The sequence below is a fragment of the Hesperophylax consimilis genome, chromosome 17 (assembly GCF_061612785.1).
Source record: "Hesperophylax consimilis isolate HC1 chromosome 17, BYU_Hcon_1.0, whole genome shotgun sequence".
Classification (NCBI taxonomy): Eukaryota; Metazoa; Arthropoda; class Insecta; order Trichoptera; family Limnephilidae; genus Hesperophylax; species Hesperophylax consimilis.
Genome location: NC_142852.1, coordinates 9,211,770 through 9,223,799, shown reverse-complemented (window position 1 = coordinate 9,223,799; position 12,030 = coordinate 9,211,770). Strand labels below are relative to the sequence as shown.

Sequence of the window (12,030 nt, the reverse complement as noted above, 5' to 3'; positions counted from 1 at the left end):
ATTCGCTAAAACTTTCCCTATAGTTGCAAAAAAGTTATTTGCGTGGTTTGCCATCATTTCTATATTTGTTTTGGCATCTATTTTTTTCGAGTTAATATTTAGATGTTCGATAGTATTTTTTTGTTTGTATTTTTGTGTGTATGTAACTTCCTTTAATATTTTCCATATTTCCTTTGGGTAATTGTTTGCTTTTTTAAGTTTTTCTTTGTAGTACATCTCCTTAGCTACTCTAATAATTTTCGTGCATATGTTTCTATATATTTTATAGTAATTAAGTTGTTCCATGTCATACGGTGTTTGTTTAATTTGTTTGTGAATTTTGTCTCGTTTTCGAATACAGTTTAATATTCCTTGTGTTATCCATAGTTTAATTTTTTTTGCTTTGTGTGTTAGTTTTATATGTTTTATTGTAGTGTAATTATTTATTTCTTGCGTTAGCTTATTTGTAAATGTATTCCAGGCTTCCTCGACATTATCTATTAGGTATAATGTATTCCAGTTTATTTTTTGGAGTTTTTCTTTTAAGTTTGAGTAGTCAATTATTTTTTTTGTAAATATTTTATGATGTTTCGAAGTAGTGTTTTCGGTGTCTATTGCTATCATATTCATGTAGTGATCAGTGATTGTGCTTTCAAGTACTACTGTTTTGGTTTTTAGTATTGTCTTGATCATTATATGGTCTATGCAGCTTTTAGTGTTTTGTGTGACCCGTGTTGGGACCTTTATTATTGGCTCCAGTCCGATCCAGACGATGTTATGGTCAGATCTCCAGACGATGTTATGGTCCGGTTGGGCTTAAAACCAAATAAAAATAAAATTGTTTGTTTATTATGTTGTCTTTTGACTGTTTTATGAAAAATAGAAGCTGCTTACCGGCAGTATCCCAGACCAAATATTCTCCGCCTATAATTGGAACTCTGACGGTATGGTTGATTGCATGGCCAAGTGGATTGTACACTGTCACCTGTAAATATGTAATACAATATTATTATTATTATAGTATGCAAAGGGCAAGAGTGTGCAAAAGATGACAAATAAGGACACAAAGGGGTAAAGGTGGACAATTCGAAACGGCAGACGACACAGAAGGGAAAATAAGGAATTACGTCACAAGGAATTAAGGAATATAAAAATGGGCAATGGAAGACAAAGTAAGCTTAAGGAGACCAAACGAGGTTGGAATAGGATACACTAGAGCATTAAAGAACGGATGATAATGAAAGACCTTAATGGAGGAAAACAGAAGTGTAAAGGAGCAAAGGGAAAAACAGAAGTACAAAGGAATAATTAGGAGGCTGCAGTGGGAAAATTGGATGAAGGGAAACACACCAAACAAATAAGGACAATGGAAGACAAAGGAGAGTAAAAGAGAAAAAGGGGAGCAACAGGAAGACAAAATTAAAGAAAGAAGAAAAATGAGGTCACATTATGATAAAAGAAGACAAAATAGGAAAAAAGAGAGCAAATGAGGACACAAAGGGGCATAAGAAGACATTTAAGGACACAGAAAGACAGAGGAGTTACTCACCACAAAGTTTTTGGAATTCTCAGAGACCGAACACTGCGAGATATTTAGTTCGCACATAGTCAGAGACAGACTGGGCACATCATTGGACATCTTAGGCTTGTCGTGTTGTTTCTCGAACGTGCCTGAAGACATCAGCTTGCTGGAAGAAGTGCGGTAGTGATCGCATGAGTGAACTTCAATAATGATATGTCTTTAAAGAGTTTCTTAAATACGGAATAAATAATAATTAAGAAATGAAATAAATACGGACAGCACACCCTAGAATATAACGAGCCCGAAATGTTCAACATGTTTCAAGTTACATACAATATTGTAAATTCCCAAATAGATTCATGAAAACATGGCTAATAAGTAGAAATAAGTTATACTAATCATCACTATCAATCAATAGATGTTATTTATGTAGATTTAGTGTTATTTTAGATTATGTCTGCCACTAATAATAATCTGAATATCTAAAAAGTAGTTTCAATATTATTTATATTTATAATTAGTAATAATATTATGTATAAATATAAAAATTGTAATTGAACGTGTATATCCTATTGACAAACTGCTTATTTGTAGTTCAACGGGATAAAACTTTAAAGAACATTAAAAAAAATTAAAATTGTCAAATTACAGTGAATTCAAATGTGAAGTTATGTTTGGTTATTAAATTCGAAAGTTAAAATGGTATTTCTTTGTTATGACGGCATTTTAATAGCATTAACCACTAGCGTGCCAAGAAATCCACCGTGGATTTCTGAAGTTTGACTGAAATTTGATTGAATAGCCAAAAAATTGTGATGTTTTTTTCTGGAAAATGTCAAAATTTTGCACATTTCTACATTTAAATATAAATTGTTTTATGAACACCAGTTATTTAGCATGCCTATATTAGATTGAAGAACTTGACAGTCGTTTAAGAAGGTTATTTCTTTATGTAATTTAATATCGTCGGCGAATAGCAGTACATTGATATTTTTTTTAGCAGTTGAATATGTCGTTTATAAAAACAATAAATAAAATAGGGCCAAGATGACTACCTTGCGGTACGCTACTAGTGGCCGAAAATGGTTTAGATAAAAAAAGATTTTATTTTAACAAATAAAGTTTTACCAGATATGTAGCTACTTAACCAGTTTAACATATTTGCTCTGATTCCTATATTCTTAAGTTCGTTCCGTAAAAGGTCCGAAATCATAGGGACACACGCAGCAATAACTTCACTTGACGCCATCTTGATTAACAATATCGGTTCGAGTTAAACTAAAACGTTTGAATGAATTCTTATTCAATTTTTGGCGTTCAGTAAATGTCGTTCAACTAAAATCGCAATGCCTGTATAGGGCATATCCTCCAAGCAATTTGCCTTAAGAAGTGATGCAGTACGGATTCGATATGATTAATATACATGTGTGTATTCCAGGATTAAGTGGATATTTCTTGCATAAAGTAAAAAAAAAATTGTTCTGTATCTCAGCGCTCTCCTCTGATTCAAACATTTAGTTTAACGACCTATACGTATTATTTAAGCTCAGATTTTTCGCAAATATTCAAATGGACCACCATCAGCGCCATTTTGTTAATTTTTGACATTTTAAATGTCCCTGTTAAACGATTCTGGGTGCATTTCAGCTGTCTATCAAATTGTGATAAGTTAACAAGCTTAACAACGTGATAGTTGTCCTGTTTGACCACAATTTGTTCAGAATTGGCATGTAAGGTTCAGTAGTAAGAATTAAAAAAAAGAAGATGGTTAGAAGGGAGATAATTTTAAAAACGAATATCAGAGGAGTGCGTTAAAATAAAAAAAAGTACGATAATAATTTAGCGAAAAATGTGAAAATATTTAATAAAACACGACTTGTTTAAAATATAGCAAAAATCTTTCAACAACTGTCTAGAGTAGCATTACAAGAAACACTTTGATTTTTTTTATACCAATAACAAGTTAAATAACACAGTAAAATGTGTTTTTAATAATTTTCGGAACTTACTTTGTGATTTTTTTCTATCGAGATTATTTCATGTAATTAATGTACCTATGGATATTATCTTCATAAACAACATATATTTTTTTAGGAACTTAAAAACTTTGTTCAAGCTAAATATATTATAAATCGATAGCAATTCGGAATGCGTAATCTCAATGGGAACATTTCAACTGTCAAACTAAAACAAAATGACGCTGAGTGATCATTTGATGACTTTGTCCCACGTGAATTTCTACGAAACAACTGTGCTTTAGTCCAGTTTGTAATGATCTGCCCTTTCTACTTCAAACTTTTCCTTCTCTTCTTTCTACGATACATTTTCCTTAAGTCCCGTAGGTAACTTTTCCATAAGGCTTTGGTTATATATATATCCGGGGTAGGAAGGTCCTCCCTGCCGTCTTTTCTTTATTACACACCCCTTCAAGTGTGTACATCCTAGTTTGTCTACGTGACGTACGACCTTGAACGTACTCATTTCACGTGACGGTTCAGTATAAAAAGGCTTCACCGAACGTTGTGTTGGGTTTTTTGTTTCTCGGTTTAGAAACCTAGTTATTTATGTTTTGTGTGGTATCCCTTGGTTCTTTTGAGATAGAGTGAGTTGAATCCATTACCGCTGTTTTTCAAAACCATTTCATAAACCTTATCTTCTAAGTCGCCTGCTCACCCCCCCCTAGCTACTCGATTCTACCTATCGTAGGGTAATGTGAATATAATAAAGTGTTAGATTTTATATATGTGATATACATACGATAAATTTATGGTGTTAGTTGTCGGCGCCATCCATGTATATATTTTTTGGGAGGGGAAGGAGAGGAAAGGAAATGAATTTTTTTCAAGTTAAGATTGGCTCCTCCGCTTACCAAACAAAACTGATGGATGATAATTTGAGCAAGGCGATCGATATCTGCGTGTCTGGATATCACAACCGGCCGGGTCTCCCCTTGTTCCAAATCGGCAACCTTCACGCCAGAATAAAGAAAACCAGGTCTCTTCACCAATTTCAGAATTGCCCCAATCTCAAACACCTCCAGGATAAACTACTTTACTGAGTGTAGAAGGGGAAAACCATAACATCCCTTTATCACGAATCTAGTCGCGAAAATGTGACACGCAAGGTCCTAAGTTACGTGCCACCTCCAGAAAACGTTGTAACTCCCACGCCGTCGGGGATTTACATCCCTTTCTAGGTCAATACACATATAACACACGACGATCTTGTCGACATTCTGCCTGCTTATTAACGATAGGTTGTGTGCCTACCCATTCAGCCAATTATCATGTGAGATATATGTAAGGTCTACTCGATATGCCAAATTTGGGATGAGGACTGTCTGTATTTTAATATTTGGTTCCAGTATTTATTTTATGAGGTTACTAGCATCCTCGTGTATTAGGTATGGGTAACTTCTACTGAATACCTATCCTCTCAGGTAAGGTATAAACGGATAATTGGTTTGATTTTTTGCATTTAATTTAAAGAGGCTGCCTACCTCTCGAAAGATACCTGTTGAGAAAAGTTGTTCGGTTGGTAGTTTTATTTCGGAGATTACCATCTCCCTCTTTCGACTTTAGATTTGTTTTTGTGCATCCCAATTCGTAACTTAGAAAGTCAAACAATAGATGAAAAGTATTAAATTAGAAAGTCAAATAACAGAAGAAAAGTTTTCATTTTGTTCCGTCTGGTTGCATCCGATCGCTTTCAATTTGGGACGGCATACGCTAGCAAAACTTCCCCTTTGACTGACTGTACACCGCGCCTCTCGGCCTATATATGAAAAGGTCGTTGACTCGTCTCTCGCTCACAGCTGATTGACAATCCGTCTAGGGTATTCCTTTTAATGATAACATTATGTGGGCGGCAGGTGTCGTAAACTTAGTTGTATCCGTCTTTTAAAAGGTCCTCTGAAATTTAATAAATAATATAAAAACTCACCCAGTTAGCCACCTCTCATTCTCAGCGTGAAGCTTACCTGGTTACACTATATAGCTAAATCACTTTAATTTTCGACCTCCTCCCTACGCTTATAAAAGGGTAATTAAATATTCCTGTAAATAAAATTGTACCTCCCTAATCTGTTAGGATTCGAACCCACAGTTAATAATCTATTTGATTCTCTGGTTTTTCGGTCTCCGTGGATAGAATGCCATCTCGCCAAATCAATAACCTAGCCCGATTAAAACTTGCTGCCTTTATATACGGTCACTCTGTTTTAAAAACGCGATCATTATTATTATTATTTTCATGTTTTTAAGACAAGTAATTTAGTTTGAACTACACATTTAAATCAACACAACTTTATAACACAATCGCGATTGCACAACACCTGGCGCCCCTGAGGTGGGTTTTTACAAAACGGCGCTCTACAAATTATCCAATTATTATTATTGTCATTATTATTAATTGTTTTCCCACTGAGTCGAATCACTTTCACTTCACACAAACACCGGATCAATAATCTTTCACTTTAATTCAATATTCCGCAATATTCTCTAATACCATTTGAATTCAATAATTAACTGCAATTTCAAACAACACTTCTGATTTGTATCCCTTTCTCGGGGCTGTCAATCCACCCAAGTTCAAACCTCGACTGTCCTCCGGTCTCTCCTTTCCCGTGGGAATCTGTTTACTCAAGGCCTGTCTGTCAATAAATCTTCCGTCGTTGTTTAAACAAAAAATTTTTAGAGCACGTTATTTTATTATTTATCGTTTATTTTTGTGGATGTCCAAAACATCACAAGTTGTGAGAGGTTTATTAATGGTCCAGTTTCTTACTTTAAGGCCTCACGAGTGCTATTCGTACAATTATGGATGGCCAGGTCCAGTATCCTGGCATAGTCGTAGGCAACATGCTGCTTCTCTGTTCCTGTGACTGCATCATGATGTTGCATAACACCTGTGGTAACAAAACAGTTTAAAACCTTGTTGTAGTTTTTTTAAACTTAAAAAGTTAACCAGAAACTTGTCACAAATCGATAGAAATTGGGTATGCGAACTAACCATCAGACCGTTTCCTCGGAGACACCTACTTAAACCATCGATATGCTGGCTCACAATTCTGCTAACATTTCTTGTTTCATTTGCATTAATATATTTTCTGATACATACTATTTTGTGAGTATTTAATTAACTGGATCTAATGAAAACCTTTCTCTCAACAAAATAGTTATAGATCGCAGATTAGTTGGCCAGGACAGTCAGAATAGCGGCCTCCGCCCAATGACAGCAACGGGAAAAGATGAGAAAAGTGGCTTGGACTGTACCAGAATGACATAAAGGTGACTTTCACACAAAACTGGCGGTAGTTCCAGAAGAAATACGTCCATTCGATAGCACAATAAAAATTTGTGGAGAGTGGCTTAGATATTTATCAAAATGTCAGAAGGGTCACTTCCGCACAAACACTGGCCATTGTTCCAAAGGGAATACGACCAATTGATAGCACCAGGACAAGCTGACGAAAATGGATTAAACATGTACCAGAATATCAGAATAGTTAATTCCGCACAAAATACGGGCGACAGTTTTAGAAGGAATACGTTCAATGGACAGCATGTGGAAAAGCCGAGGAAAGTGGCTTGGACGTGTACTAGAATGTCAGAATAGCACAAAATACTGGCTGTATTTCCAGAGGGAATACGACCAATACGCCGACAGCACCAGAAAAAGATTGGTAAAATGGCTAAGACATTAATGCCAGAGTACCAACATCAGTACAAAATACTGGCAACAGTTCTGGAGGGAAGACGTCCAGTGGGCCGGGGAAAGCATGGGCTGTTTGATGAGAGGCTTGATCTGCCTTGGACACAGGACGGGAAAGCCTGGAAGCAGTCGGTTCGTCCCAATCAGAGATGTGCTTTATTTCAAATAAATCCATTTCAAAAGGAAATGCAAAATGCAAAATGGGTATTTTCCATTTTGCATTTTAAATGCTTTTCTAAAAACCATTTTGCATTTTGCATTTTAAATGCTTTTCTCAATGCATTTTCCATTTTAAATGCTTTTTGCAACATTCGTCCTACTATCTCCACTCATCTTTTTTTCATAAGCCCCAAATATCAGTCGGTCCTCAACCCCGCTATAAGAGATAATTTACATTTGTCAAGTTGCTAACTGGCAGGAGCCCTGGCAATTGAGTTATACCATTACAAAAAATACTGAATATGGGGCCATGACGCTGTAATATTAAATGTTAGATAGCAGTCTCTATGTTTTTACGTTGGCAACATTAGTCCCGCGCAAATTTTTTGTGGTTTCATAATCTGTAGTGGTGTTTTTGGATTTACCATCATGTAATATGTTTGTTCTACATTGATGTCCATTATTAAATGACAAAATTGTTTAAAAATTCTACAATTATTTTGATTGTTTGACCTGAGAAACCATTTTGCATTTTCAATGCATTTTGAAAATAGGTATTTTGCATTTGAAATGCTTTTCTAAAAACCATTTTGCATTTTGCATTTTCAAATGGATAAGTTTTGACCCATTTCCATTTTGCATTTCAAATGGTTTTGGTTACCCATTTTGCACATCTCTGGTCCCAATAGACCTTTTACAGCGTTGTCGGGTATTCCCCAGGGGTCGAACTTTGGTACTTTGTTGTTATTCATACATATAGATGACATCCAGATCTCAAACTTCTGTTGGAAATAACCTCGGACCAATACTGCTAGCAAATGGAATCTAACTTTTATTATGAGACTGCCATCATGACATGTTTGGTAAGCGTACAAACAAATATTGAACACATTAAGGTTGTTGAATTTTTCGGCATCAGTCCAGCAATGAGCAAAGCAATTCTACTGAAGAAGAAAATTATAAATGAGTTCAAGTTCAAGTATCAAAAGTGTATGATTTCTCACCTAGTGCCGATCTCAAAGCTTCTAGGCCGGCATTTTCGGTTGAGTTGGTCAATGCGTTGAGCTGCTTGCAAACCTAAAATTTAATATATTTCAAAAGAGGTAGAACCTAACATAACCTAGCAAAACTTCCTTCGTGGTCGAGGGGTATGGCTATGACTATGATTCCGGGGGGTTTCTGTTGAAATGCCGGTGTGTTAATTTGTTTAGTTTCAAAATAATTAATAATATATAATTCGTATATTATATTTGCGGCAGGTTCCAGAGTGGAAGATACTCTCAGTATCACCCTGGTGAAAGAATAACTTTCAGGATTAAAACATAGCTTGAGATGGTTTTATAAGTTTTTCCTGACGCAATGGTTAACATAGTCTTACTAGCTTCAGACGATTGGAAGGAAAAGTGCATGAAGGGCGGGTAGGAATTTGTGTATCAGTGTGTCAGGAGTGACGTATGGATCGGGATCTGTCCCGCCACACAGTTGGTGGGCAGACGCTACCGACACCATGACTGTGGCTTATTTGTTTTGTTTTGTTCAAGGTTCTCGGCTTCAAATTTTCCTATTAATTCCTATACTATTTACTTAGCTGATATTTATCATGTGTACATATTCACATGAGACACTGCATTATGGAATCTAGCTTCTTTTCATTCTATGTTTTAGACCTGTAAACTCTAACCTCCCCCACCAAGGGGTGGAGAGATCCCCGACCCTGCACCACCTGCGGTTACTTTTAATAAAATATCCTGTTTTGTTTTATTTATTCCGCAAACTGTATTATTCATTTGTGCTGTATCTTACTAAATTTATGTTATCAGTTAATCATCATTAATTATGCCATAAATTTATTTGTTTTGCCTTTATTGCTCACACATGTATAAATACTTCATCTTTCATATTATGGTTCTGATTCCTGATGTGCAGAAACACTCGAGGATCTAGATTCGTTCCATATAATTTTACTTTCTTCCTTGTGAGTAAGTCCGAAGAAGTAATCAGCAATTACTTATAACAGGGCTGCCAACACCTCTGCCATAGTTCACCCCAAGTGCTTCGCAACGTTTGGTGATTTAGCAGGAATGCCCGTGTTCAGTTCGGTTCGGTGTGTTCAGGATGAACCTGCCTACCAGCTGCGTAACCTGCCAGTTTGGGAGAGGCTGGTTTGGGGAGACCTTTGACCTCTTTAACTGGTCCGCAGTGGAATGGATATATTCATATATCTGTCACTCCTGGATACACTGATCCCTAGATTCCCACCCACCCCTCATACCCTTTACCTTCCCAAAAACTTCCTCTTACGCACACAGCATCTCCAAACGGACCTGTTGTGTCTCCTCGAATAATCTTAAACTAAGAAAATAATGTCCAAGCACCTGCAGAATATTATTTCCCCTTCTCTCAAAATACTTGAGCGTGGGTCTAGAAGTGAAGTAGCCAGTCCAGTAGGATAATTCATCAGAGGCATAAGGGAAGAAGTCATCTTCCTTGGTGGGTAGAGTGACGTTAGCATCCTGAACCGCCTTGATGTAGCAGGAAGGAGTGGAATAGAACAAATTCATCTGAGGGTACTTGGCGTTTGCGTATCTGAAAAAAAAATTCAATGCATCATCAATGTATCGAACGTCCAAACAAATCATCATCATCATCACTAAAACATGCACATCAAATATAACAAACACAACAAAATGCCATCATTTTTACCACTGTCTAAAACTATATAAAACCTTCCATAAAAACTAATGTTGATATACCTGCCCTACACATAGGAAACTCATGTTTAAAAACCTGCCCTGCCGGATAGCGGTACATTTTATCACGCCGAATCGAAGAGCAGTTGTCTCGCCTTTACGCAAGCAACCATCTTGCTCTCATGGAGCAAACGCTGATTGGTTGAACGAAATGGACGCGCTCTTGCAGCAACAGGCAAGTCGAGATTTGAAAAAATACCAAAATTTGCAAGCCTTTTCTGATTTGACTTGTCTGTCTTATTATAACCAAACAACAAAATCTTGTATCGATTCAGTGATATCCTTGATATTAATGTATGAGCTCACCCATAGATGGTATCAGATTATTATATTAGGTTAAACTTATATGGTGTTAGCTGTCGAGTATCGTAGAGACCGAGGGGATAGTAAATAAGGTGTCAACCTCAAGGTAGAAGTCCATATTACTCCAACCGCCCGGAGTTACCCTACCCACGCTACCCACCCCTCTTTATTTCCTTAAAAAGACCCTCCACACAGTGTCCCGAAAGATGACACAGACCCCGAGGGAAATTATTATCTTCAGGGCGTCCTGTGTGGAGCTAATGAAAAAACGAATTTTGTGATTTATCCAACCCAAAGATATTAGAAGAACGAGATGTGCTATGCGCAGTTCGTACTGAGTGGAATTTTTTTGCCGAGTGTCGCCGGTTTTGTTCACCAATACTACTGCACACCTTCGCTTACGCTAAAGGTGCCTGTAAACGATCAAATTTATTTGTCAAATTTACGTGTTTGTCAAATTATTTGAACGTCTGCGGCCTTGTTTGATGTGTCTGTCAAACAAACTACGTGTTTGATGGTGTTTGACGTGTTTGACAGAAATTCTGATTGACGGAAAGTTTGATCCGTATCCGTCATTATCAAGAAAAAAAAAATACTACACTATTTACCTCACTTCAGACTGGATTCAACAAATGTCAACAGACAATCTCCGGCGAAAGCTGTAAATAAATAAACTGATATTTGACAAAATTTGGTTTGAACGTCTGCGGCCTTGTTCATCAAACACGTGAAGAGCAAACGCAAAATTTGACAAACAAATTTGATCGTTTACAGGCACCTTAAGGCATCGCTAAGGTATCCGCACTAATACATAGAACAGATTTCTGTGCGTACACGTCCCGATACCGTTCAAAGTACCCTAATTAGGTAGTACTCCGGCTACGGTCCGGCGGCCAACATAGCATATCTCGTTCTTCTAATATCTTTGATCCAACCCTATTTTACTTGTATTGAGGCTCCGTAGTAAGCGTTCAAAGATTGTGTGAAAGGGAGAAATGTAAAAACGAAAATTAGAGGGAGCGCGCTTATATTAAAAAACGATAAAAAAATATGAAAATATTTTAAAAAAACACGACTCGTTTGAAATAGATCAAAAATCATTCTACAAATGCTTTAGTTGCATTTAAAGATACACTGCGATTTTTTCATGCAAATAACATATTAAATAACAAAACAAAAAAGTGGAATAAATGAGATCTTACTTGATCAGTTTATCCAGGTTTTTGAACCACATGTCAGCGTTCTGGTAGTTGAAGTCATTCCCCATGGTAACTATCACGTTGTTGGTGGCGTAGACTTTCTGTTGCTCTTCGATGGAATTCCAAATTTGGTCTACCTTTATGAATAATAAATTCATATTTTTATATAATTTTAACGTGGAAACTAAACGTGGCCCAAGGGTTGTGTGGCCATGTGCAGAAAAATAGACTATATCCCGTTGCTAGTTAGTGCACTTGCGTCATCGTGCGTGGTGAGGGTTTGGGGTTGTGGGGGGCAACCGAAAGGGTTACAAGGGCTCTTCGTACGTCATCGTGTAGATCTTGAGGTGCCCCAAAAAGAAATCTGGGTATGAATTATACTCAGAGACAAACGAAACACGTTTTC

General features: G+C 36.7%; 1 protein-coding gene across 1 annotated transcript in view; it reads right to left on the bottom strand.

The window, feature by feature from the left end:
- The window catches only part of LOC149415938 (lysosomal alpha-mannosidase-like), a 48,706-nt gene that overhangs the window by 18,194 nt on the left and 18,482 nt on the right, over positions 1–12,030 (bottom strand). Inside the window, exons 7-12 of the mRNA XM_089641766.1 lie at positions 11,628–11,761; positions 9,748–9,958; positions 8,377–8,449; positions 6,287–6,407; positions 1,529–1,667; positions 874–964 (exon numbers count right to left, since the gene is read on the bottom strand). Coding sequence (XP_089497892.1) covers positions 874–964; positions 1,529–1,667; positions 6,287–6,407; positions 8,377–8,449; positions 9,748–9,958; positions 11,628–11,761 — 769 coding nt within the window. The remainder of the gene's footprint in view (positions 1–873; positions 965–1,528; positions 1,668–6,286; positions 6,408–8,376; positions 8,450–9,747; positions 9,959–11,627; positions 11,762–12,030) is intronic.